Here is a 27,210-nt window from a genome sequence, read left to right on the forward strand (position 1 = left end):
AAACCTACAGCTCACCCCCCAAGGACTGCTTCAAGGTCTGGGGAATCACCCTCGCCACCAGCTGGGCCAAAATCGATTGTTGATCTCCTCCCCCTCGCATCGGCTCTGCTCGTCTCCATCAAGTTTCCAGCAAATTGGCAACAATGTCTTTTCTCAATTTAAACCTATGAAGATGTATCGATTCTCGGAGGGGCCAGGTGCGCCGACAAGAATCGATTATTTTGCATAGGTTTAAGTGGAGGAAATGCGGTGTTGCCAAATTGGCGGATCCGCCTTTGCCGTCGACTCTCTCCACGCTCCGTTCTCACCACCCCGTTTCCCGAAAATGTGCAAACCTAAACTCTGCTAGTCCATTGTGCATATGTTCTATTTAAAAATCACCGAATTGTCACAAAAATGAAATAAATCACAATACAATTACAATAGCGTCTCTTTTGATTTTATATCGAATTACCATCTTATCGCAATTTTCGATTGATATTTCGATGGCCGAAGCCGGAAAGTGCGTGTCTCCGATTTGGACTTTGCGAATCTCTACCCACGTCGTATCTTACTAAAAGAGGACCAGGCAACGGGTTTTCCCGAAACTTTCGGTAAAATTTTAACATTTATCGCTCAAATTTATTTTTAGACGATTTCAAGATTATGTTTTGATTAGTCCTCTCCAGAAAAATAATGAATCATAATTGAAGATGTTCAACCGTTGCAATGGAAACACGCATTTTTAGACTTCAGTCATCACTTTCCATCATGTTCCGATGAAACTTAAATAGGAATAAAGATGTTTGTGATTCAACTAATCAAATTCACTTAATAAATAAAAGTTTCATAATATGAAGATATCAGTAAACTAGGCATGGAGCACTAAATGAATTTTATTTTATGTACAAATGATGACATTTCAGGTATTTGATCCAGTCCCAGCTGTCAAATAAATATACATTTAATAAAATGTATTTATTATGATATTTGATAAAGAACTCATAAGACCCATTCGTTTTTTTTATGATAAAACGTTAATCACATCCCAATTCCACAGTACGTTCAAAAATTAGGAGTTCTGAAAATTTCAAAATTGGAAACGCTCCCACGCAAACAGGAATCCTTTTAAGGGCCTTGCAATTTCCAAAGAGTGTGTCATGGACCATCAGAGTATGACACGCTAAAAATTGATGAAAATCCCAAGAGGAGGGGGGAGACGGAGTGGTTTAACTTTGAATATCGACCAATGAATGTATACCAATAAATCGATCATTGAATACATCGATCTATCAGTCGATTGTAAGTAAAATCCCCTCGGCTCTGGCAAAAAGACCGTAATAATCATATGGGCCCATGATTGAAATGAACAATTCAGCAATCGATTGGTAGATGGGACATCCTGGATAATGACAAGAATGTACATGGAAATCTCATTCCGTCTCATGTCAGGTATCGGTAGATTTGGAAATGGCATCTCTTACAGAGCAAGGGTGTACCCCTGTACCTTCTTTAAAATCTCGACTCCATGAGTTTTTTTAGAGCTTGGGGGTTAGCCAATTGCGATTTTTGAAAGTTGGCAACACTGTTCTTTCTCCATTTAAATGTATGTGAAACAATTGATCTTTGGTTTGGCAGCTTGTCTCACCTAATTCATCGAAATTTTTAATGGATTCATCGGGAGGAAAAACAGTTTTGCCAACTTGTAAAATCGCCACTGACCAATTTAAAACGGAAACAAATAATGGACCATCGTGCCTCTTAACAAATTTTATGTGTGAATAAATGGTCGTACAGCAAAGCCCTGTGACACTTGGAGGAACTCCATGCATGCATGGCAAACCGCTGATATACTGAAGCCCGCTGTGCCACCTCAACTTCAGCTAACAATAAAACAAAAATAATTAGACAACATTAGGTCAAAATTTGCGTAAAATTTTTAAATTTTTTGCGCCATAAGGATAACATGACTCCAGTATGGTCAAATATTCGAAAAATTTTCATTCATTATTTTTCAAATATTTAGGCATAGTGTTAGGATTAGAGGACTCGTCATAGAAACAAACTATGATTTTTACCAAATTTTACGCGTATTTTCTTAAAACGTTTTGCACTTCAATGTCATTGTTACATTCAAACAATGGCCTACCTTAAGTATTGTCTTTTAAATACTTATTTTACTCACACTCCTTAAATATTCATCAAACACTCGAATCTACGAGGTATAGCATAATGTAATACTAATAATATTTGACACCGCATCCTACCCCATCGCAAATTTTCCATGATCTTACTCACGGTGCACGGATATAACCTTTGAACTCTCATTAAAGCCATCACGTGCCGTCAAAAGCTGCGCTCCAAAAAAAAATGACCCGGAACACGGTACGAAAGAAAACAGTCCGCTGAATTTTGATAGCAAACCAAAAGCACCTCAATTATCAAAGTAACGGAGAAAGTAATCATATTATAAGACGCTATGTACCAACGTGCGAGATAAGTCTAATTTGAGTTCAGTCCATATCTTACAAGGAAAAGTAGGCATTGTCCACCTTAATTCCGTATTTTTTTCCAGAGTTAATGAAACGTTGTCATAAACATGGTGGATTACTTAATCTTTAAGACGAATGTATATTTTACTTAAAAAAAGTGCCGACCCAAACTAATAAACATCCTTCATAGTAATAAGAGACTCGTGGTTAATTGGGATGCTACTAAATAGCGCGGCAAAACGATCTATATCAGAACAGTTGATTTGTTCTAGGTGGAACCCAGGGTTGGAATTTTTCATGAAAAATAAAATCTTGAAATTTCGTTTAAAATATTTCATTAAATTTCAGAAAAATATGAAAGAAACGTTGGAAAATACGAGGGTCATCCATAAAGTAAGTTCACTTATTCAATATCTCCTACACTGAGATAGATAAAAAGTGCATAAGACGCGTTTACTCGTGTTAGAGACATTTTTTGCGAAAGCCTGTCAACACTACTAGCAAAAGTTAAGTACCGTAAACCTATTTCTGTGTGGACAAAGCCTTCCATCTATAAGTATTGAACGAAAAATTATGAAAGAACAAACATAAATGTGGTTTAATAATTTTAACTTCCGCTGCCGCGCCGCGCTGACCGCACTGTGTTTGGCGCAATGCGTGAGGTATTCCCATAGTCTTGTAGGCGCTATGCGTTTCACGCTGACCGCTGCTGACCGCATTGTGTTTGACGTAATGCGTGAAGTATTCATGCAGTCTTGTGGCCGCTAATATGTGCTACATGCTGACCGCCGCGCCGAGGGCTTCTCCTTTTCATCTCAAGTCCTCGTCATCATTTCTCTCCAAGTCGCGCCGTTCCAGGCCAAATTGCGTGTTTGGTTTCTCTCATCACTCGACTAACTGGACTACATTTTGCAATTTGGAACTATAAATTCTAGCCCGGTTTAAAAACAACGTATGTGCCATTAGTTTCCCTATGCCCATAAGTGTTTTTCCAGAAGAGCCAGACTTTATAGTTCCTGATTGCAAAATGCAGTCCAACTAAAGGTACTGCCTCTTGTATCACCGAAAGACGACAAAATTAGAAATTACTATACTCTCAGGAAATAGGAGGTTTTGTCGCCTTTTCTCGTTTGTAATTTTTTTTTCTGAATCAGATTTTTTTCATATCTACATTTAAAATTATTGAAAAATTTTCCGCCCCCTTAAATCCGGCCTTGTAAGCGATAGATACAGCACTCACAGCAACTCATTTGCGGATGGCGCTCCGTGAAATTTGGGACCCGCGCGGAGAGGAGGTGGGTTCAGAAAAATTCACTTTTCTAGGGTTCTATGGAACGAAATTTAAAAATATATAGCGCGTTAGAAAGCTGAGAGTAGTGGATTTTCAACACTTTTTACACATTTTCTTTATCTGTCTTAGTTTAGGAGATATTGAATAGGTGAACTCGCTTTCTGGACAACCCTCGTATGTTTCGAAATTAAGGGAATGCAAAATTAAATGAAAGGCTGATTGTTTTGGCTTGTGGGGTTTTTTTTTGGTGTGTGTGTTGCACACCTATTTCCAGAAAACACGTTAGGTACATGAAATACTCCACGAAAATTTCTAAGCCGTCATATATTTCATTTCACTCGTGCATGCTTATTGGGACCATTGAGTATAGAATGACGTTGACACTACAGCAGTCGATAATTGATGAAGTAGGTATTTACGAATACGCCACTGAGCTGTAGTATGTAAGCAGAAAAATTACTGAAAGATTGAGCCCGACGAAAATACCTATTGATACTTTTTTAAAAATATATTGAAGGATGAGAAACGGGTAAAAGTAGAATAAAAGTGTGATTTTTTTAAAGTTTTATTGATACAATGAACTATGTTACGATTTTATAACAAACCATACGGATAAATTAGAATCGGTTTACAAAAGAAAAAAATTCGCATTTAAAAGAGAACTTTTTCAAATCGAGGATCTGTTGAAACTGAGAGTGTATTCTATATACCTATGTATATACCTATGTATATACCTATTGCTCCAGCGTTTTTTTTATCGTCATTTTCGGGTGAATGTATCGAAAGTGATATTTTGATTATAATAAATAGGTTAATTACTGAAATAAAATCGAGCGAAAAATTTCTCCACAATCAGTTTAGAGAAGGCAGAGATAACCTTTAGAAGGTCTCGTTCTAATGAGTTCGATTAATATTTTACTTGAAATGTTCATTTTGGAAAGTCTCAGATGAGTGAAACCCGGGACGTAAATGACTGAAGCTAAAATTGTTGATCCTTGAATTGGTGATTCAACATGCACCACCTAAGATATCTAACTGTCTAAACATTTTTATTCCTGTAAGAACTGAAATTATCTTGTAGGTCAAATAATCTCGGGTATGTACATCTTTAACTGTAAATGAGTTTGGGCCCTAACCATTAACCTCAAGATAGCAATACTTAATATGGAGCACTTAGGATCAAAAGGGCATCAGGGCACGTTTTGCCGATATGAGGTAAAAACACCAATAAACAGAGTTTTTAAGACGCATCCACAGAAATAAAAAGAAATCTCTAAAAATCAAACATTCTACGAGTCAAGGGGGAATTTTCTAGCCCACCCCCCCCTCCCCCAACGAATAATTGTAAATTTTCAAAAACTGGCGCGGACGAAAATTTGAAAAAAAAATTAATTTTTTCAAGGGACCTTTATGAGACTTTCATAACTTATTTCCTTTTATATTAACTGAGTTTTTGGACAAATCCTCTAAAGTTACGACACCATAATAGTCTTAGGCCCAAAAGAACACAAATCCGTCTGGGATTTAGCTCAAATAATTCACCTCGTTAAAAAAGCTACATTTTACTACGGCTCCTCAAACGTTCGGGAATAGTGACTTTTTGCCTTTGAGCCTACATACAACATATCGACGGTGTAAGTCCGCAACCACGTATCGCGTTTGCGGTGTTGGAAAATCTCCGCTTCTATTTTATTTTTTTGAAGGAGAACAAATAGACATCATTCCTTGAGTTTTCGCAGAATTTTCTTGGCACTGAGAAGAAAAATCACGGCAGTTTTTGTGAATTGCCGGTGAGAAGTTTTTCATTTAAAAAATGAAGTATGACTGAAAGTCTATGACTTCGCAAACCGAGATACGTAGTCGCGGACTTACACCGTCTATATATTATTCCAAGACTACCAAAGACTTCAAATTCACACGGGAAAACGTGTCAAGTGTTATCCTGTTATCCCCTAAAATTTTATGGTACCACCCCAATTTTTTGGATGATATTGACACTTCCAATTAATTTTGGTCTCACCGCAACATTTGGATCAGCAACCTAATTTATTGAGGCACTACTTACCACAATCAATTGGAAATGCTCAAGTTACGACTTAACCCCTACCTCATTTTCCGTGTACCAACTTTCTATTTGAGTCAAATGAAAATGTCTGAAGAGAGTTTAGCAGCGCTCCCATTTCCCGGAACTAGTACCGAATTTTGGAACTTTTGAGATTTTCCTAAATTTTTTGCCGGAACTTTTGAGATTACCGAAATGCTCCGGATCTTTTGCATTTTCCGGAACTTTTGAAAAATTCTAAAAAGAGTCCCGGTCTTTTGACGGTCATTTGGACGTATTTCTATCAAACGGAACTAAGCGTCATAGGGGGAAGAGGGTAGAGGGGGGCTTGGATCGGTGGCGGAACCGGGTGTCGGGCTTATTCCGTCCTATACTCGCAATGCTTTTCCATGGCGCTTAGTTCCGTTTGACAGAACACGCTATCCGGCATTCAAAATTCCTCAAAAGGAACTCAAATCGGCGCTTAGTTCCGTTTGACAAAAATACGTCCATTTAGCGGAAGAAATTGGAAGAAAAAAATCCCGAATCCCGGAACTTTTGACGGTCATGCATGGGAGCACTGGAATTTAGAAGAGAGCATGGATTCAGTTGTCGCAGTCGACCTGCCTGTGGCTGGGCGAGAGGGTGGTGCCCCAGATCTTGTAGCAGCGGTTGACGGGTCCCGGGAAGGTCTCCTGGAAGACGTCCGAGGTGGAGGCGATGAACCAGTAGAGCTCCACCTTGAGGAACACGTTCGTCGCCTTCTCCGGGATCTTGATCGTCTTGGAGACGCCCAGCGTGAACTGCCCCGACTCGTTGGTGATCTTCTCGCCGTCCAGCTTGTACTCCACCGTGAACTTGGCCACGTAGCCGCCCCCGTTGTCCACCCGGATGAACCCGGGCTCCGCCGACGCCAACGCCCCCAACAGGCACAACCCCACCGTCACCATCCCCCATTTCATCATTATTCAGCCTTCGAGAATCGCTCGACAACGATCAAAACTGACCGCGATTATAGTTCACAGAACGGCCCGAACTTGTGGAAATTACAGTCAAAACGGTCAAATGTTACCGTAACAACTGTCAGAACAGCTGTTCCGTCCTCTTGAAGCACCACTGTCTAACGTCACCGCAATAATCAACGGAATGATCCGAAATTATCGCACTGACAATCGAAAAGATCAAACGCCACCGCAATAACTGTCAAAACGGCGGTTCCGTCCTCTTCACAGAATGGCCCGAACTCGTGGAAATTTCAGTCAAAACGGTCAAATGTTACCGTAATAACTGTCAGAACAGCTGTTCCGTCCTCTTGAAGCACCACTGTCTAACGCCACCGCAATAATCAACGGAGTGATCCGAACTTATGGCACTGACGATCGAAACGGTCCAACGCCACCGCAATAACGGTCAAATATCACGGTGAATGTTGCACAAATGAAGGTATAGAATGCTCGCGTTAACACAAACGAGTCAAGGGAAGAGCCCGCGGATTTCCGGAGCTTCTGGTGATCGCTCTCGGTGCGAAGTACGTGTGACTTAAGCACTGCATCAATTGCGGATTTATAATATGGAGTTTTTGCTGCCGTGTTACAGAGGGGACATTCAGAGGTGAGCCGCGGCTAGCGTGTGCTCTCATGCATTTTGAGGCTCATGCTGGAATGGCGTTACTGCTTTCTTCCGGAACATGGCGGTTACGGTTGGGTTTTCCTCCGTGCACTTTGACGGGCGGTTGACTGGGCAACTTTGGGGGATTACGCTGGCCAGATAGGTCGGGATCCCTTGGCCTACGAATTAGATAATTTTGTGGGATTAAACGTGTTTTCCTATGCTACATTGCCGGAGTGTGTAAATTTATTGGTCTGTTCTATTTAGCTAACCCTCTCGTAGGATTGAAGTGTGAAAGCTCCCCCCCCCCCCCCCAAAGGAAATCATCAACTTTGAAAAACTCGTTTTCCAAAACACCCTTAAACAAATTGTTGAAATTCATGATTTCGGTAATGCTTTTCGGGTATGTACTTAAGTAAAACGTACGAGAAGCAAAATACAGTTTAAACAAAGTTAAAACGTTGAAAGATCTACCGTATTTTTTAACTTTTAAAATATTTGAACGAAATGTTAAAAAATAATTCTTTTAAAAATGATTGTCCTTTTTTCAAGATTGGTTTATGTAAATTGTACCAAACATAAATGTTACCTACCTACTCTGAAAAGTATTAATTTAGGGCTCATTATTCAGATTCCAATGGTGTGCGGTGGATTTGAGAATAGAGTAAGTTGTAAAAACCGGTACTCCTCCACCGGGGGGGTTTTACTTGAAATGGAATTTTATATAAATTCATAAATATTTCTGATTTTTTATAGGCCCAAGTCTCCGAAACAGTTTATTCTGTGTCAATAGGGCACCTATGGAGCCATTCCGTGGTAGGCAAGGGAGAAGTAGGTAATTATAAGATTACAAGGTCAATAGTTCAAACGTGTCTATGTCAGCTACCATCATAGGTCTTGTAAATCAATTAATAGGAACTCCTTTTAATATCCCCTCGTAAAAAGTAGACAAGGAAAATATTGATATTGATATTCCCATGGTCTTCCAAACGTCGCTTTGACCGAGAGATTATGATCGACTAGAGGATTTTGCCGATTGCAAAATGTTTAGCGATGCATTTTACAATATGCCATGCCTTAGTTAAATGTTAGTAGTGTAAATTTTGGACATCGCTACTGCTGGCTCGATTTGATTTATACTTCATAAAATCTATTTAATGTTTTCGTGCAGTAGTTTAATACGAGACATATATTTAACGGGTAGAATGTGTTTTTGCCTAATCTTTCATCTCTGTTGCTCACTGGAAAGTGGAAAGCAGTACGTTTTACGCCACATCCTACGGGTTGAAGTAGTCTAGCCATTCAAAATGAAGGCGCCTAACAATCTGTTGCTCATTTAAAACCACGCTCTAGGTCACGGATTTCACCTTCATTTTAATGAGCATGCATGAAGCTATATCCAAGGCGTCAAAACAGTCGTCTAACCGTTCAAAATGAAGGCGCACCATGCTCTGTTGCTCTCTTGCAACCACTACGTTACGAACCACTGTTTTGTTGTTTTAACAAGAGAAAATACTCCTGGTTCAATCGGATTTTTTCTCGAATCAAAAGGAAATCCGCTCGAGTTAAGAGGCTTAGCTCTCGACTCAAGCAAAACTCCGACTAAATTAAGAGTATTTTTTCTCGTCAGATTTTTAAGAGTCTTCACTGAAAAAAAATTCTCGGCGTTTTAACCAAGGTCCGTTGGTACCTTTACCATCTCACTTTTTTTTACCAATTATTTTTAATTTTACCAAGACAAACTGGTAAACTTACCTAAAAACCGGTACTTTTACTGTTTTTTCAGGTAAGGATACCACTTTTATTGGTAATCAATTCCCGGTAACTTTGCCATTTTATCGCGGTAATTCTACCACAGTCGATAAAAAATATTGGCGTTTTTACCAAGGTCCAGTGAAATTACCGAGAAAGTTCAATAATTTTACCGAGATTTCTCGGTAAAATTACCAATGCCATATTTGGCCAAGAAAAACTGGGATCAAATAGAACCCTGAATTCTTGGTAATTTTACCCTTTTCTCAGTAAATACACGGAGATTTTTTTTTCCGTGAAGAGGCTTAGCTCTCGATTCAAGCAAAACTCCGACTAAATTAAGAGTATTTTTCCTCGTCAGATTTTTTAAGAGTCTTGACTAGAGATCCGAGTTACTTTTTTTTCTAGTGCACCATTTTTATCAGAGATGTAATGAAGTTGATGTTTTGGATGTTGCAGCTTCACCAGCCATGCAGCACTTGGTAACGTACGTGATTTACATCGGGAAGTTCTGCGTCTCAGGGTCGTTCGCCATCATCTACAACTACAGCGCCGAGTTATTCCCGACAGTCCTCCGGAACACCGGGATCGGGGTAGGCAGCATGTGCGCCCGTTTCGCCGCCGCCACAACCCCTCTCATCTCGCTCCTCGTAAGTCATTTTTTATCGACCTTTATTCAGTGGGCTGATTATTGAAATTGATAGACAAAGCAATAGACAAAGGAGACATATGGAGTATGGAGCTATCATATTGGTTGTAATGGGTGGTTCCTATAAACGAAGATAAAAAAAGATGGACTGACTATCCGGTCTCTCGCACTGAAAAAAAAATATCGGTGTACTTACTAAGAAAAGGGTAAAATTACCAAGAATTCAGGGCTCTATTTGATCCCAGTTTTTTCTTGGTAAAGTTACCATTTATTGAATTGATAATTTTACCGAGAAATCTCGGTAAAATTATTGAACTTTTTCGGTAATTTTACTGGACCTTGGTAAAAACGCCAATATTTTTTATCGACTGCGGTAGAATTACCGAGATAAAATGGCAAAGTTACTGGGAATTGATTACCAATAAAAGTGATATTCTTACCAGGAAAAAACAGTAAAAATACCGGTTTTTAGGTAAGCTTACCAGTCTGTCTTGGTAAAATTACCAATAATTGGTAAAAAAAGTGAGATGGTAAAGGTACCAACGGACCTTGGTAAAAACGCCGAGAATTTTTTTTCAGTGTATAGACGAAGGAAAAAAAAAGATGGACTAACTATCGGGTCTCTCGCGGGTTGCCGTTACTTAGTCTATTACCTACCTCGTCTGTCCATCGTAACCACCCGCTTCCCCCAATAAGATCCCTCCATATTTCTTTTGTCTTCTTTGTCTACAGCTTTGTCTATCAATTTCAATAATCAGCCCGCTGCTGGGTGTCAAAATAATTTTTTCTTTAACATGGCCTTTTGGTAACATGATGGACCATCAGACAAGGTGCGAAGTTAAGCATTCTGATACATGCTTCTTAGCAAAAATTTTATTCGGGGTTTTATTCGCTTTGTTGACGATAGTCGAATTCCAAAAAATGTACGTTCTTTTTGAAGACGATTTTGAAATGAGGTATGATTGATCATACGTACCAAAGAAAACAAAGAAAAAATAACACCTCTACCTCTAAAATAGAAATTGGCGCTTACGTGATTTGGGAAAAAAAACTGTTCACATGAGGAAAAATGGATTCCTGATTTCACAATTAAATTGTTTAAACATATGTCCGACATGTTTCAAACGTACCTGTTACAATAGTGGAAAGTACAGGGATGGTAAAATTGGCATTTATATATTGTGAAATCTACATTGAAACATGTCGGACACTTTTTAACTACAAAATTGTTAAATCATAGCAATAACATTTTTTTCCGTGCAATTGAGGTGCCGCTTACGAGGGAAAAATTAAAAAAACAAGGCCCGATTACGTCTCTCGAATCTTTGGCTGCGTCCCTCACGTAGCCTTTGAAGCATAACCACAATTAAAACAAACAGAACTAACACAACCTAGAAGCATAGAGTAAGGGAAAGGACGAGGACAGGCGTTGCTGACGGCGCAGAGATACAACTATTCGTACTTGATGGATGTCCGTGTTGCGTCAGTAAAATTGAAGGCGCTATGGCGCTAGGCGCGAATTCGCGATGCTGCCAACGAGGCTTCGCTCACTATCAGATTCGGAAAAAGGTTAAGAAACGACCAGCTACGGAAAAAAAGACTCATCGACGTAGGTATCTGTAAAGTTTGCCAATTACAGCGAATCAACGATTCATTTTTCTTTAATTTTTGTTCCGGGTTGATAATGAAATTGTAATTATTTCGAAACGTTCAGGTTCTCTTTTGATTTGTTCCCTTTTTTGCAGTTTTTCCCCAAATTAAGCTGTCATTTTATTATGTGTTTTTGGTTGATTAAGTTGTTTTTCTGCGGGTCAATTTTTGAAATTCATAAACAAACCTATAGACAAAGAAGACATTTAGGGAGTACCGAATGATCCCATTGGTTGAAATGGGTGATTCCTTTAGACTAAGGGGGGAAATGATGGACTAACTGTAGGGTCTCTTGTCGATTGCCGTCAGTTAGTCTATTACTTACCTGATTTGTTCATTGCAACCACCCGTTTCAACCAATGGAATTGTTCCATACTCCCTATCTTCACTGGAAAAAAAAAAGTCGCTTGGATCTGGAGTCCAGACTCTTGAAAACGATGACAAGAAAAAATACTCTTGATTCAATCGGATTTTTGCTTGAATCAAAAGGAAATCGGCTTAAAATAAGAGGCCTAGTTCTTGATGTAAGCAAAAATCCGATTGAATCAAGAGTATTTTCTTATCAATGTATTTAAGAGTCTGGACTCTAAATCCAAGCGACTTTTTTTCCCAGTGTCTACAGCTTTGTCTATCAATTGGATTGCATTTTGCAAAAAGGAACCACTAGCATTGCAATGATGCTAAGATTATGCAACTTCATCCTTTGCAATAAAATTGCGGAAATTGTGAAAAACTATGAAATTTAGATGGTAATTTTTGTCTGAAATTTACAGTTTTTAGCGAGTAAAATAGAAACTATTAAGGGATAATCGGGGTTTTTCCTCCAAGATAAAAGAAGTCGCACAATTTTAGCAACATTACAATGCTAGTGGTTCCTTTTTGCAAAATGCAATCCAATTTCAATAATCGGCCTGCAGTTTGCCATGAAGGAGTCGGTTGATGATTCTGGACTTTTTTTCCAGGACTCGTTCGACGAGCGGATCCCGATGTTCCTGTTCTCAATCATCGTGCTGGTGAGCGGGGTGCTGTCGATGCTCCTGCCGGAGACGGTGAACCAGCCGATGCCCAACTCGGTGGAGGACGGCGAGAACTTCCGGGTCGGCGACACCTGCTGCACCACCGGCTGCTTCCCCATCGGCCCGCAGGCCCGCCCCCGCCCCCGAGGCCTCTCCCGACACCGACGCGGCTCCAACGACTCCGTCTCCTCCATCCAGCTCACCGAGACCCACTCCCTCCAGCACAAGGAGAAGACCTGATCACCCCCTCCACAGAGAAAAGAGCAGAGCTCATAGGGCTGGATTTACATTTTTAGCGCCCTAGGCCAAACTTAGGGGTGGCGCCTCTGAAAGTAGGCGCTCTCGTGGGGGGGGAAGGGGGGTCCCCAGACGCCCCTCCCCTCCAGATCAGAAGGAGGATGTTAGGTGTCCGGAAAATGTTCAAATTCATCTTTGAAAAAACATCTTTGTCAGTTACAACGTAGACGTTTTTTAATAAGTCACGGTTTTTAATAAATTCTCAAAAATTTTGCGCCCCTCAAAATGTTGCGCCCTCGATAGCCTATAGCCTATAGCCTATGTAGCCTATTGGTAAATCCGGCCCTGCCAGAGTTCCCATTTCCCGCGACTTTTGAGGTTTTTCGGAAAAACCGGAACTTTCGAAGTTCCTGAAATGTTCCAGAACTTCTAAAATTCCCAAAATGTTCTGAAACTTTTGAATTTTCCGGAACTTTCTCGGAGCCTTTGAAACAATCCTCAAAGAATCCCGGAACTTTTGACGGTCATGGAGTGGGAGAAATTGGAACAAAATAGTTCCGAGTCCCGGAACTATTGACGGGCATGGAATGGGAGCACTGGAAAAGAGAGAAGTTCATTTCCCACTCACGTTGCTGGATACACACGAAAATCAGCTAGCGTCTTGCGCCCTATCGGTGGGATCATTTGGGGTAAGGGGGGGGGGGGGTAAATGCCCCTCCCCACCTAAGGTTTCGTGGACCTATTGAAAATAACCGAAAACTCCCAGCCGCTACGCGATCTAACCTCCGGAGAACGCTTCAAGCCCCCAAAAGGATCGCTTTTGCATGGGATCATATTTTACAAATTTCAAGAGAGGGGGGTTTTTTGAGGTTATTTCCTGCCGATAGCCATAAAAATTATGGAAGGCGGCCTGATTGATCTCTGGAACAAACTATGAGGACAAATGAAAATTCGGCGGGTCAGAGAGCTCATATACATCATATGGACCGCGTTAAACAGAAAGGCGAACCAAGCCACATCAGCTATTGCCAAATTTAATTGGGCAATTTAATTTTTTACATGAAAACGGTTCCGCGGATTTTCGTGGAAATTGCAGTGAAAATTCTCCATAGTTTGAAGCAAATGCCTTAAAAATTTCAAAGGAATCCGCATAAACGTTCTCTCGTAAAAAATTGTATTGCCCGGTTAAATTTGGCAATAGCTGATGTGACTTTGTTCCTCTCTGTTAAACTCGGTCCAATATGATATGAATTTATTTTTTCATCATCGGCCGCGTGGCGTAGATAGTTAGAGTTGAATACTACTAATGCTACTGCTACTATTTATTTATTTACCTATTTATTTTTGAAAGGGTATGCATCACCTGCACTCAACAACACCAAACAACGTATTTTTTTTTCTTTCTTTTAATGATCGATTCTCCCTTTCCTCTCCCTCTCCTATAAAAAGTGAGTGATGAATATGAATAAAATGATGTCGCTAAAGAGCATTGGTAGAATATTAATTATAATCGGGTGTGGTGATTATTATTAGTCAGAAGAATATCACACCTGATAACTTGGGTAACACTGGCTGATTGGTTCCATTTTATTCCTAACTTAAACGACCGAATAATTGTATGTAAGTACTTAAATGAACTTTTGATCCTTCTAGATGGCTGTGTAACAAAAAACTTTGATAAAAACTTATATTGTCTTCCTAGTGCAAGGTGTGATTGATGGACCGCAGCCTCCTTGTGGGAGGTCTATTCTAAAATCACAGTTGTTCATTGTACTGATAAGTTCAAAGTATGTACTGATACTTGTACTGTAAAAATCGAAATTCAAGGGGAGTAACCACTGTACAGTTTCATACATTTTCCCAAGCTGCTTCATACCTACTCTACAAGGTGCCACAGATTTCATTTTTGAAAATGTTATCAAATTTTCCAAGTGTTTTTATTACTTTATGTGTGAGTACTTGAGAAGAAGAAAAGAGCCTAGCCGCCACTTGAAAACGAGTTTTTCAGTAAATAATCCAATTGCGTTTATTAGATTGCAACCATTTGAATATTTTGGACTGGAGCTTATCAGCCATGCAATTCCACATACCTCTCGATGATTTAAATTTATGATTGTTACCACAAATAACTTTGCAAATCTTTGAGGAAATTGCTTCCACGAGTCCATTCGATTTGAATAGTCTAGGAATAATTTTATTGCTCATCTTGACATTTCTTTCTGATAGGGACCTGTGTGTTTTCTTTAGAAAAAAACATTTGTCACTTTGGGCAAGTCAGCACCAGCTCTTCCAACTTTGCCATGGATTAGGTACCTGGATACCTTGGATACCTGGATTTCTTGGTTCATAAGTGACTAACTTCAAGCTATGTGAAATCTCAAAAAGTCAATCAACATTGTTGTACTTTGTAATTTTTACCACTGTTTAATTCGTCTGTATAAATTAAATGAGACAAGGTTAGCCTTGAGAAATCTGAGTCTTTATGCCTTTAAATTTTGAGAACTGAAAACATTATTGTACTTAAAATTTCAGTGTGGTGACACAATGCCTTGACATTATTCCCCCATCACTTTGCCTTTTCTTTGTGCCTGCTAATATTTAGCATTGTTGTTTTTGTTGTTGATCATTATTTAGTATAATTAGTTTTGTACCGCCTGTGTGTGTGAGCAGCAGGAGGGTTTTTGTACTGTTATTTTATACATACTGTTCTATTATGAATAAAAATAAAACTTAAAAAAAAAAAACTAAATTGAATTGCATTGGTTCCACTCTTTGATCTGTTAACATGTATCTTTACATTCTTATATGAATATCTAGCGACCAGAGCAATGCACTGATTTTTTTTTTAAAAAAATGTACGTACAAAATACAGAAGAAAAAACTAAAATACCCAAGATATTGGGATTTCATTTACACTTGAAATTATTGAAGTGATGAAATCTTGCAGAGGAACTTGGATTTTTGTTATTATTTTTCTGTGGATAAAAGCAAAAAAGACAGAATTATCGAAATGCTCAACATATAGCTTTTAATTTATATTTACATGAAAAACTTAACAAATACGTACAAAGGGCTCAAATTACAGTCAATGAGATTATAAATAACACAAGGGAACGGAAATCGTTTGAAGCTAGATGAATCAGGCATGAATACAGGGATCAACTCAATTCAGAAATTAAGGATGACAATGGTTGAAATTGTACACTTTACACCTACGAACACAAATTTACAGAAGATAGCACAAAAAAGGGGCAGCACTGAGCCAGTGTCATGATTTACGATGATTTGAAACAGGAGGTAACTAAAACATGCACACAAAGAATTAGGTTGAGCTGAATTTTAGGATCATTTCTTCCCAACCTATTGACACTTTCAACGCTATCTTAACTGAATTAAAATACAAACATTTCATTCAAAACCACCTGATAATCTACAAAACTGAAACTTTTGGCCCGGTCTCAGCTTCAAAAATGAAGACTTTCATTCAAAATAATTGATTAGTAACAATACAATTTTGAAGACACTCAGCATACAATTGTTATAGAAAAGTCGTTTTTATTCATCAGAGCTCAGTAACATGCAAGGTTTGAAGGAAGTGAGCGTTGCAAAATTTACAAAAAATCCACATCACATTAAAAAGCTGAGAGCAAAGTAAAAACCACTTAAAGGAATTCGTAGTCTTGTGCTGCTGATGTAACTGGAAAAACAATATTACCAACAAAACAAGAGAAAATAACAAAAGCACAGTTGAGGGTGATAACAAAAATTTGCACAGGGTTAAGAACAAAAGAGAGAAATTTGATTCCAGCGAAGCACAAATTGGAGTTATAAAAGGTGAAACTGCACAAATCGATCAACTTTAATTAGAAAAATAAGGTCTAATTTATCCTGAGCTCCTGAAGGACTTACTAAAAATTGAAACAAAGATTGATGATTCCTGTCAAATATTGAGATTCCTGTCAGTTAGACATTCAAAACATCTTAAATGCCGCCAATTGGGTCTACAATGGTGCATGTTGTTTTTCACTATAGGGAAAATCCCTATCACTTCATAGAATTTACGTGGGGAAATTCTCTCTAATTTTAGTTTCGATTTCGGGAAATAAATTGTTACTTGATGGCTACTCAATTGGTGGTAAATGAGAAAGACTAAAAGAGGATTATCTTGGCAACACTGAACGGCATGTGACACAGAAATTTTGAATGCCCTCCTGTCAGGTTACTCTCTGATTAAAAATTAAATTCTCCTTTCAATGAGAATTTTAAGTTACCAATATAGTAGTTGATAAACAATGATAAAAAAATTTATTTGGGTGCTTTCATATTTTTTCACCAAGAAAAATACACTATCGTAATAATTTCTGTTCTAGTTATAAAACTGTTATTACAAACCTTAAAAATTTTATAACTTTTTTTAAAAAAAAAAAAATAATTAGAAACCGAGTTACATTACATCAGAAAAATGTGGTGAAAGGAACGAGCTCTTATTTCTAAAAAAATAAGCCAAATGAAGCGATGATGAGAATACTTTGGAGAAAGGCAAAACCTTTGGTCTTCAACTTTTGATAATCGACTCTCAAATGAAACCATCGTAGAAAGAGAGAAACCTAAATCATTATTTTACCTGAGCCTTATGTGTTTCTAATGAAATCGAAAAGTTGTCTACTAGAGCTCATTTAGAATATTCGAAGAGGAGCCCGTTTGATATGCCTCTTGTGTTTAGAGATAGCCTACAACATATAAGAAATTCCTCATTTTCAAAAATGCTAAGCAAGTCTTCCAAAAAATGTATACTATGGCCACAGGGTTGCCACAGAATTTGGAAAATTAAATTCTCTGACATTTCCCTGATTTCGCTGAAACATTTTGGTGAAATTCTCTGACAATTGAACAAATGTCAGAGTGTTAAAAAGACATGGTTAAAAACGGTTATCAGAAAAATTTATTGTTGGAAACGTCAAATCCACCCGAGGAAGCAAATAAAGGTGACTGGACAATTTTTCCCTGACATTTTCGTCACTTTCCCTGACATTTCCCACTTTCCCCTGTGTTCCCTGACTGTGGCAACCCTGTGGATTAAGCATCATTCTGCTCTTGGTGAACTATTTGTTGTTATTTGTGGGTTAAAAACAGTGAACAAAAGATTTGCTGAGGAGTTTTTTTCAATAATTTGTTTTGAACCTCAAGTTTCGTTGAAAAATATTGTGAAAATTTATAACTGCACTATCCAAAATATTCACATAGTATCTTTTTGCTCCTACATTACGAAAAGCTCCTAAAATTTAAGCAGGGAGAGCAGAAAAAAAGAAGAAAAAATTTAAGACTCAGAAAGGTCAAAGCACTGAAAACCAAGAATTTGACTCCAGCTTTTTGTCACTATCTGATATGATACTCTTGATGAGTTCCTGAGCACGATGATCTTGTAAAATTCAACTTTTTATACGTCGAGAAAAACTGGGATGAAAAAAGATTTTCCAGCATTTAAACACAAACTATGTAGCAGAAGTTTTAATAGTTGGAGAAAGCACATCTTTCTCACAGGAGTTTGTAAAGGACACCAGTTAAAAAAATAATGCACGTCAGCCGGCGCCTAATACAATGAATTTCTGTGAGGGGGCCTTTTTGACAATCTAGAGTAATACATGAATTCTAAAAACTTGGTTTCTTTTTCAATGCTAGCCAGCTTCAGCTTGCAATCGCCTGTAACAAGTTAAAGAGCCCCCTTAATTTATGACATTTGTAAGTTGTAATTAAATGGCCAAAAACACAGTTCAAGATCACCTTTGATTTAAACTGCAAAAAATCTCATGCTCTTAGGTTTGTTTCTTCATTTTTCCTTTGAAGATGCACGAAAGACTTGAAATAAATTAAAAATAATTAATCTGAGCATGTTTGGTAAAGGATCACAGGAACATGAGCATAACACATTAATGTTGGATACGTTGGCCTGAACACAAGAATCGAACATTGACGAGAAGTTGCGTTATTGACAGTTGCAACTAAAGTAATCTCCAGCAAACACAGGAATTGGTACAGCTCGTCTTACAAGCACACGAAAGTAAACCTAAGATAAATACATTGCAGAAAATTCAAAGGTAAACTTCTTAAGAAAAGGCTCATAGAATCATCTAATTTGAAAATATGCCATCTCTTTTTCTTTAAAACTCTACACTTGGCCTCTTTGTAACAGGCCCATTTATTAAGATAACCATTCCCGAACATCAAAGTAATTTCGGGCTAAAAATGTCTCTCTACAGAAGTAAGAGATGATAAATAATATTCCTTGAATAGGATCACTCAGAAAGCAATTCTTAGAAAAAAAGATGATGTTTTTCAAATTACACGATTCAATCCATTTCCATCCAACTTCATAAAATTAAAGTTTGAGACTGTGGGGTACGGGACAAATTAATGCACTACTTACATTTTGATAAAAAATAAGAGAAATTCTTGTTTGCCTTTGAAACTAAGCTACCCTATCTGTAACTGTCAACTTGGAATTGATTCAATGAGGAAAAAATAACCTTCAGTTTGAGGTGATATCTCTCGGACAAATAGCTTGCAATCATATCGGAAACAAGTAACTGATGGATTCCATAACTACAAACTCTTAAGGTTTTGGTTCACAAAGCAGCCAAAAGGAGTTTTCATGAGCAATTCTCATTTTCAAACAGGTAACTTCTGGGAGGCATTGTTCCATTCCTCTATACTACAAGGGTAATGCAAACCGACGTGTGTACTTGACTATTGTACAAAAAAACCTAAGATGAAGTTCTTTCCTTCTTGATGTTTTACTTTAAATAGTACTTGATAATCTGATCCTTTTAAAAATAGGGGTTCTCTTTTGTAATAAAAAATATAGCAGGTACACTGTAAAGTCAAAAAATATAAAAAAAGTAAAAGGAAAGTTTGTACAAAGTCCATGCAATAAAAATTTAAGCTTCAGTGGATTGCAAAACTGTTTGCCACCGATTGGATTTGAGGTCCAAAATAGATCAGTGAGTAAAATGACAATGTTTACAGCAACAGCATCCATTAACTTGACCAACAATTCGAGGGATTTTGCTGGAAAAACTGTAGAAAAATGTCCACTCGGAGGGCTTGCATTTTTACTTCCTTGAATCTTAAATTTGGCTTGACAAAGTTTTCTCCAAATTAATGGGACATGTTTGGTTAATTTTAATTAAAGACATGGATCTAAAATTTGAGATGGCTTATACTAATATGGAAGCCAAAAATGGTAAAGTGATAAATTATTAATTTACAAGAGCTGAATCAGTTCCCTCCCCTTATGAATTACATCTAGAATAAAACATATGATAGGTTGAGTGAAACAAGTGAAATTTCCTACTGATGCGTATGCGACAAAAAGATGACATGCAGTCTAAATTATGCTCAAGGATTAATTTCTCTCACTTTGTAGCAATTATAAAGGGTATTAATTTGCCAAGCAAGAGAGATACAGTGGTAATCAATAATGTATTTAATTTAATTTTTAATATTTTAGTGAAAATAAGACTCTGTGGAAGTTCCTAGCATGTACTACTGGATAATTGAGCGATAATTTTTTTTTTCTTTGAACACGAGAATTCCTGGAGGCACTTGGGAATTCTTTGTGGAAAAAAGTTCCACTTTAACCTAGACTTTCAAATTAATCTAACGATTTAAAACTTCAGCATCCGCTGTGTTGGTTAAGTGGGTAGAAGAAGTACAACTCATTTCAAATGACACTGGAACATTTCCTGGGCTATTGAACCTGATTACTGTGACAAGAAAAAATATTTTCTGGTCAATACCGAGGAGTTATGAGTTATAATGCTTCCATCAAAACATGATTCTAAGTAGTTTTAATACAGGTGGAATTTGAAGATATTCAGGAGAAAATAACACATTGAAATGGAATTTGATTATTAAACTCTTTGATAAATTCTGATGGTGCACTCAAAAAAGTGATTACAGTATACAATGAAGAGTTGTAACAAACAAGCAATGGTCAAATGGCACAACAAATATATTAAATCCAATGTTCATTTTGAAACAGGGTAACTGTAAATTTTTGATGACATTATCTTATCTTATTAGTTAATAGCAAACGCATCCTTTCCAAAAACTATTCCAAGTTTTTCCAAAAATAATACAGCCTCATTTGTAGTAATAATTTCAAGAGCATCTTACTTTCAATTTCTAAAGAAATTTCCAGTCATAAAAACTTTCAGCAAATAACACATGCAATTTACCATAAATTCATTTTCTCACTTTTTACGTCACAAGATATCACCATACAAGATGGACCTGAAGAATTTTGGAATTCACGTTTTCTTGTTAAACTTTAAACTTGAGAAAAAGGATTGAACGAATTCATGTACATTTTCACCTTTACTTGGTATGCTTTCGCAACCAGGTTGCCAGTTTACTTCAAGAAACCTGTTAAGGATGTCAGCACCTTAATAAAATAAGCTTTTGAAGAGAAACAATTGACTCAATATTGAGAGAAGCATAGATTAGCCAGTCTTTGGAAAAGCTCTGAAGACTTAAATTTAACATCAAATTTTGTGACCCCTACTTGGTGGTCAAAAAGTTATGGAAAGCTGTGCAAAATAGCTAAAGCAAATTGTCCTGATGTACAAAAATAAAGGAGTTAAAACAAAACTTAGAAAAAAAAAATTTAAACAACATCGACTACGTACTTATTAAATGAATGAAGTCAGAACAATTTGAAATTTTCATCTTGCAAATAAAATATAAATGTGTATCCACATGTATTCAGTATTAATTCATGATTATATCTTTCACTACGATGCCTTGTACTTTTCAAGTATTAATTTATCTTTATGACATTAAATCAAGAGCCTGTGGTGAGTGAAGGAGGTATGAAGCACTTTTTGGTGCAAATTTTTCGCTAAAATGAGTTAAGTTCAACACTACATGTCACCCAATTATTAAAAAATGTAGCCTCTTTCATTCACCGAAGGCCTCTATTGAACTACCTAAGTTTCAACTTAAGAGGGCAAAACAATGCAAAAAGGATCTTATTTCTTAGTTGTTAGTTTTACAAAAATCCAATTTTGGTTAAGTAACATTGATTTTGGCAGCTTTTAATCATTAGCAGAACAGTATAACTTGATAAAACGAGGAACGATGGTTCTTTTTCAATATTTGCTCCTGACTCAATATTTTCAAAGACATTTGTCATCAAACTTCTACTCACTTTTTCTGATAGAAAAAACTAATGGAGGGACATTCAGGGAAAGATACATGTGATGATACTGAAACAACTGTTGTTATAGAAGGACCGAAACCGAAACCAGTAAAACGTAGTGCAGTGACAGCTGTGTCATAGACCAAACATATCTTTCCAAGTATCCTTTCTTTGTTTAAGATTAAAGAGTAATTAAATGACTTGGGATGCAGTTAAAGGTTTAAAAAAGCATTTTATTCAGTTAAATTTTCGGAACATATAATGAACTCTTTTATGCAAGATAACTCTGTCTGCTACACAAATTCTGTACGGACGGGCACATTTTTTAGCATAAATCCAGCCAAAAGTGTTGTCTCACTGTTTTTATGGAATTGCAACATTACCATGTGATCTTTTATTTAGACCAAACGTAGAGATATACTGGATGTTCGGCACCTTTAAAGCTCTACTCTCTGTTCATGATATGAATATTGGAAATTGCCTAATTTCTCGGAATACAGCTGAGCTAAAAAGTACAAAAATCAACTCTGGACAGCAAAATAGAGGCAGAAAAGAGCAGCATCATTAAGTAGCCTATGATTAAGAGAACAATCTGTTGCTGAAAAATTAGGGAAAATGACCACTTCACAGATTAAACGATTAGGGGGGGACATATACACTCAAAACCACGGATTAAAGAGACCGATGATTAAGATAATATTATTAATCTGTAAGTACAGACTTAACGGGGGGGGGGGGGGGGGGGGTGTCACTTCTCCTGTTATTTTTTATCTATTGGAACTGCCTTTGTTCTGACAAAATATTGAAAACAAATATTGAACAGTTGCAAAAGAAAATATTCATGGTAAGATTTAACTTTCAAACCTTCCGCGATCTAAAATCCAAATTAAAATATTTCAAGCCTCAAAATCAATACCTTGAGATTGAAGTTATTGGTAACAATTTTAATGGCAGAGATACACAAAACTGAGACAGAATATTTGAGGTAAAATTTTATAAATCAACCATATAAAAGTCGAGAAAAATCTTGAGAAGGACCAATAGATAAAGTTAGAACTTGAAACCATTCAAACTATTTTAATTTTTTTTATTTTAAAAATTACTTTTTTATTACTTTGGCTACAAAATAGTGAACCAAACCCAGCCTCTATTAATAATAAAAATAAAATGAAATCCTGAGATAGTTCTCACAATTAGAAACGTTTCCAAACCTACCAAGCTTTCATTGCTGAAACCTAGATAAAATGAATTTCGTTGAAAACAAAACATAACTTGGATATTTCTGAAAAATATTCAACAATAACTGTACATCAGTTGAAAATAAGTTTTAAGTCACAATGGCTGACAAAAATGAAAGTCATTGATTAAATCTAGTTTTCTTTCCATTAATATGTTACAATATTTCTTCTGTCCAACAAAAAATTTAAAATAAGTTTCAACTCTACAAACCATAAAAATATACACAACAAGGAAATTTATCTGGACAAGAAATCATGAGATACGAGAAAAGCAAGGGCTTACTGCACAAAACAACAAAGTTACAAGTCTTGTAGACGATTCATAATGCTATTTCCCGATTTTTCTTCCTCATGAATTACGACTCACCAGGAAGGTAACTAAGTATTGTTAATAAACAAAGGAAGCAAATTCATCGTTTCTAGATGTTTTTAGGTCCTTCAAATGAAAATGAAAATTGTCTTAAATAATTCAAAAAAGTGTCAAACTTGTAATCTTGTGAAAGTACAATAGGCCCTGCCCTGAAGCATAAAACTTACATCAACACAATTGCGGCAGGAAGGATCCATTAAGAAATAAAATGAAACGGGGTTCTAAGTAAACCAAAAAAAAACAAGAAAATGATAGAAAAAATAATTATAGAACATTTTTGTTCTAGAAAATAGTACAATATTTATATAAGAAGACGAACACCTGAGACACTTTTGTACCTTTCTCTTAAATTAAAAATCACTTTCTGATAGCAGTCACTGAAGACAGTGAAATTCAGCCTTGTTTGAGCAAAACTCAATGGATCTTTATAAAACGTTCGTTCTTCCTCGACCGATCTCAGAGTTACTTTCCTGATTTGATGCAATAGAATTTCAATGGACTCATGAGCAAATTCTAACGAGCCCAACGAGTTGACACATAAGTTTTAGACTTCTGGGGGCAAACATAACCTTACTTACAGGAAAATGAGGAATCACATAAAATGAGAGGTACAATGGATAGAGAGCAACAGTTAATTTTGATTTTGCACAAACCCGCTTGCGAGTCAGTTTCATTCCCTCAACACTTCCTTTCATGTTTCTGCGAAGGTTCACAACATCATGTTTTTCTATCCCCAGGACCTCCAAATTTTCCGGCCAAGACTGAAAACGAGATTAGAAAATTGTATGAAAGACATGAAAATAAATTCTTCTTCAGGAGCAGCAACAGTAGCTTAATAAACAAGTCAATCGGGACAATTTTTTCTTATGTCAAACTTGAGACTTATCTTACATTCACCTTGAGTCATCTTAGAATTAATTTGCATGCTTAGAACTGGAAATGAACGTTCATTTTTTGCACCAACTTCACTGCAGATGGCAGAAATATGTGACATGTTTTCTTAACGTATTAATCTTCATCTTAAAGTCAGGCAGTGTTTAAGGTGATTCGATGGACGCTATATTTTGTGTCAGAACGACATGCGATATATCGCATCGATTAGTTCCATTTCCTCAGATAGTTATCATTTATTTCGAATTTTGAGATCGCAATTCTGTTGTCAAGAGACTGAAGAATTCACCTACCAATTTTTACAAACAAATTCAACTTATAAAAGGCGAGATTTTTTTAGAGGGAAAAATATCATATTCGATACTGATATCGAAACTACACTCAAATGCGATAATTACCCTCTAAAAAAACCACGCCTATATTATGTTGCATTTGTTTGTTAAAATTGATAAGTGAATTCTTTAGTTTCCTGACAACAGAAATGCGATCTCAAAATTCGAGAAAAATGACGAGTAGCTGAAAAATGGAACCAATCGATGCGACATATCGCATGTCATTTTGACACAAAATATGGCGTCCATCGAATCACCTTAAAGAAATGAGAAGTGAAATTATATATATATAAAAAAAATGAGTAAGTATATTTTTGAGGTCTTGCTTTTTTATCCTGCAGAACATTTAAAATCAAGAAAAAATACTAAGTAGGCGAAAATTTGAGTTAAATTATGTTAGTTACACTAGGCCTTGAGGAGGAGTGAAACTTGGAGCCTATTTTTCTCCAGTCCAAATCAATGTCACCTGGTTGATTTCCACTGAATGCAAGCATCTTAAAATACAGAGGACTAGTTGGAAAGGGAGAAACTAGACAGTTTAACTCCCAAACGATGTATTTCATTTGAGATGTTGAAATATCTCTGCTTCTATTTTGTTTTTTTACAGGAACACAAATCAACACCATTACTTGAAGTTTTTTCAGACTGTGCTTCGTAGAGAGAAGGAAAACTACAGAAGTTTTTGAGATTGGTATTGTTTAGTTTTCCATTGAAAAAATAAAGTATGGCAGGAGGTCTGCAACATCGCAAATCAAGATACATGGTGGAAGTTCCACCATCAAACTGTCTCATTTCTCCACAGTATTTCGACCATTTCAAAATAGAACACCATGCCAAGAGTAATTATTGTTTGTTGGTTTTATTTTTTTTATTGTTAAAGAAAAAGGTTTAAGTCTCAGTAAGAAAACCTTTGTCAGTTATATTCTCTGAAGGTTTAGGTGATAAACTAGGCTCACCTCAAGTTGAGCGGAATTTGAACGTCGTGTTGATAACATGATGTGTAACAAGACTTTGGGAGGTATTGTGCTCCATTGAAGCCAGCTGCTGCTCTTGCAATCCAAGACTCGAATCCAGCAACACATGATTTCGCCTTAAAACCTCTGGCTCACAACCCCAAGACTCCTGCAATAAAATAGTTTATGATGAATAGTGGTCATTTTAATTAAAATTACTGGAAAATTATCAAAATTAGTACTAATTTATGTAATTAACAGATTCTCATGAAATAATTTTTTTGAAAATCTTATTGCGGCTTTGGTCTCACGATGGTTTTCTACGCACTAAAATAGTAGAAGAGATACTAATTTAAATGGCAGGAAACGCTAGAAATACTGAAATGATCAGCAGCAAAACAATTTAGATAGATTCTAAAACTGGATTATCTGAGACACATAGATTAGTTAAAGAGTCAAATTTTTTTGACCTTCCAGATTTTTTTGATCCCCAGCCCTAAAGGGACAATGTTGATCCATAGGGATTATTGTTATTAAAGCCATGGCTCCGTAACTTCTAGGGTGTTATTAGCCCTGTAAGCTGACTGTATGGCAGAGTAATACTTCAATATCCTGAAGATTGCACAACTGTCATCCAGTTTGAATTTCTACATTTCTTTGCCAGTTACCATGACCTTGTGGACTTTCATGGATAGCTATCGTCAGGAGCAGAGACAACCTAATAATAATTTGCTAAGATTTTGTGGTATCCTCAGATTTCGAGAATTTCATATACATCACCACTAAGAAATTTGCAAAAAACGCAGGAGACTGGAATAAAAATTATATATATTTAAAATTGAGAGATGTATCTTAATACTTACGGGAGGATGTAATACTGGATTAATAATAGATTGCACATCATCTACCCCTGCACATAAAAAATGAAATATAATTAATTGCAAACAATCATAGTGTGCTTAGGATTAAAAGAAAACAAATTATCGTAAAATTTTGCCAAGATAAAAGATAAATGGACCAAGTTTAACAGAATCAGAACAAGTCGCATCAAGTTTGAACCGAGAAACAGAGGTAAGGAGTTTTATTCCTCCATAAGATAAAATATTGAGGACAAAGTTTAACGACTACTTTAACTTTCAAAATATTTTTTTTTTTTTTTCGGCTTGGAATTCTTGATAGAGGAACATTTACAAATGGATACAGTCAAAACTACTCCTTACTCATTTTTCCCCCGAAATGTAACTTTGTGCACTTTGTGAAGCATGCATGGAAATGACTTGAGGGGAAACCTATTTTCGAACAGGTATGTCATTTCATGAGTACCCATTGAGTACTGTGTTGTTTCCTTGACAAAATGAAAGAGGTTCTTCAGCCGCGTAAAAAAAATACCCTATCTTGTGGTCAAGTTGACAAACTTGAAACAAGGTCCTCAACTGCAGAAAATTTTAAGAAATGAACTAAGCCTCAAGAGATGGGAAAAATTTGTTGGAAACTTTAACAAAACCTGCGATT

The 27,210-nt window shown here is 36.7% G+C and overlaps 2 protein-coding genes across 6 annotated transcripts in view; one reads left to right on the forward strand and one right to left on the reverse strand.

Annotated features, from left to right (window-relative positions):
* Positions 1–15,457, forward strand: part of LOC109034228 (organic cation transporter protein) — a 93,817-nt gene extending 78,360 nt beyond the window's left edge. For all 3 annotated transcript variants that reach the window (XM_072295880.1, XM_072295879.1, XM_072295881.1), the window contains exons 10-11: positions 9,623–9,813; positions 12,425–15,457. In XM_072295880.1, the coding sequence (XP_072151981.1) occupies positions 9,623–9,813; positions 12,425–12,718 (485 nt within the window). In that variant the 3' untranslated portion in view covers positions 12,719–15,457. The remainder of the gene's footprint in view (positions 1–9,622; positions 9,814–12,424) is intronic.
* A 260-nt stretch (positions 15,458–15,717) lies between these two features.
* LOC109034213 (uncharacterized) overlaps positions 15,718–27,210 on the reverse strand; it is a 123,398-nt gene continuing 111,905 nt past the window's right edge. For all 3 annotated transcript variants that reach the window (XM_019047234.2, XM_019047233.2, XM_019047235.2), the window contains exons 14-16: positions 26,562–26,608; positions 25,702–25,867; positions 15,718–24,283 (exon numbers count right to left, since the gene is read on the reverse strand). In XM_019047234.2, the coding sequence (XP_018902779.2) occupies positions 25,703–25,867; positions 26,562–26,608 (212 nt within the window). In that variant the 3' untranslated portion in view covers positions 15,718–24,283; position 25,702. The remainder of the gene's footprint in view (positions 24,284–25,701; positions 25,868–26,561; positions 26,609–27,210) is intronic.

Source organism: Bemisia tabaci, chromosome 2, assembly GCF_918797505.1.
Source record: "Bemisia tabaci chromosome 2, PGI_BMITA_v3".
Lineage (NCBI taxonomy): Eukaryota > Metazoa > Arthropoda > Insecta > Hemiptera > Aleyrodidae > Bemisia > Bemisia tabaci.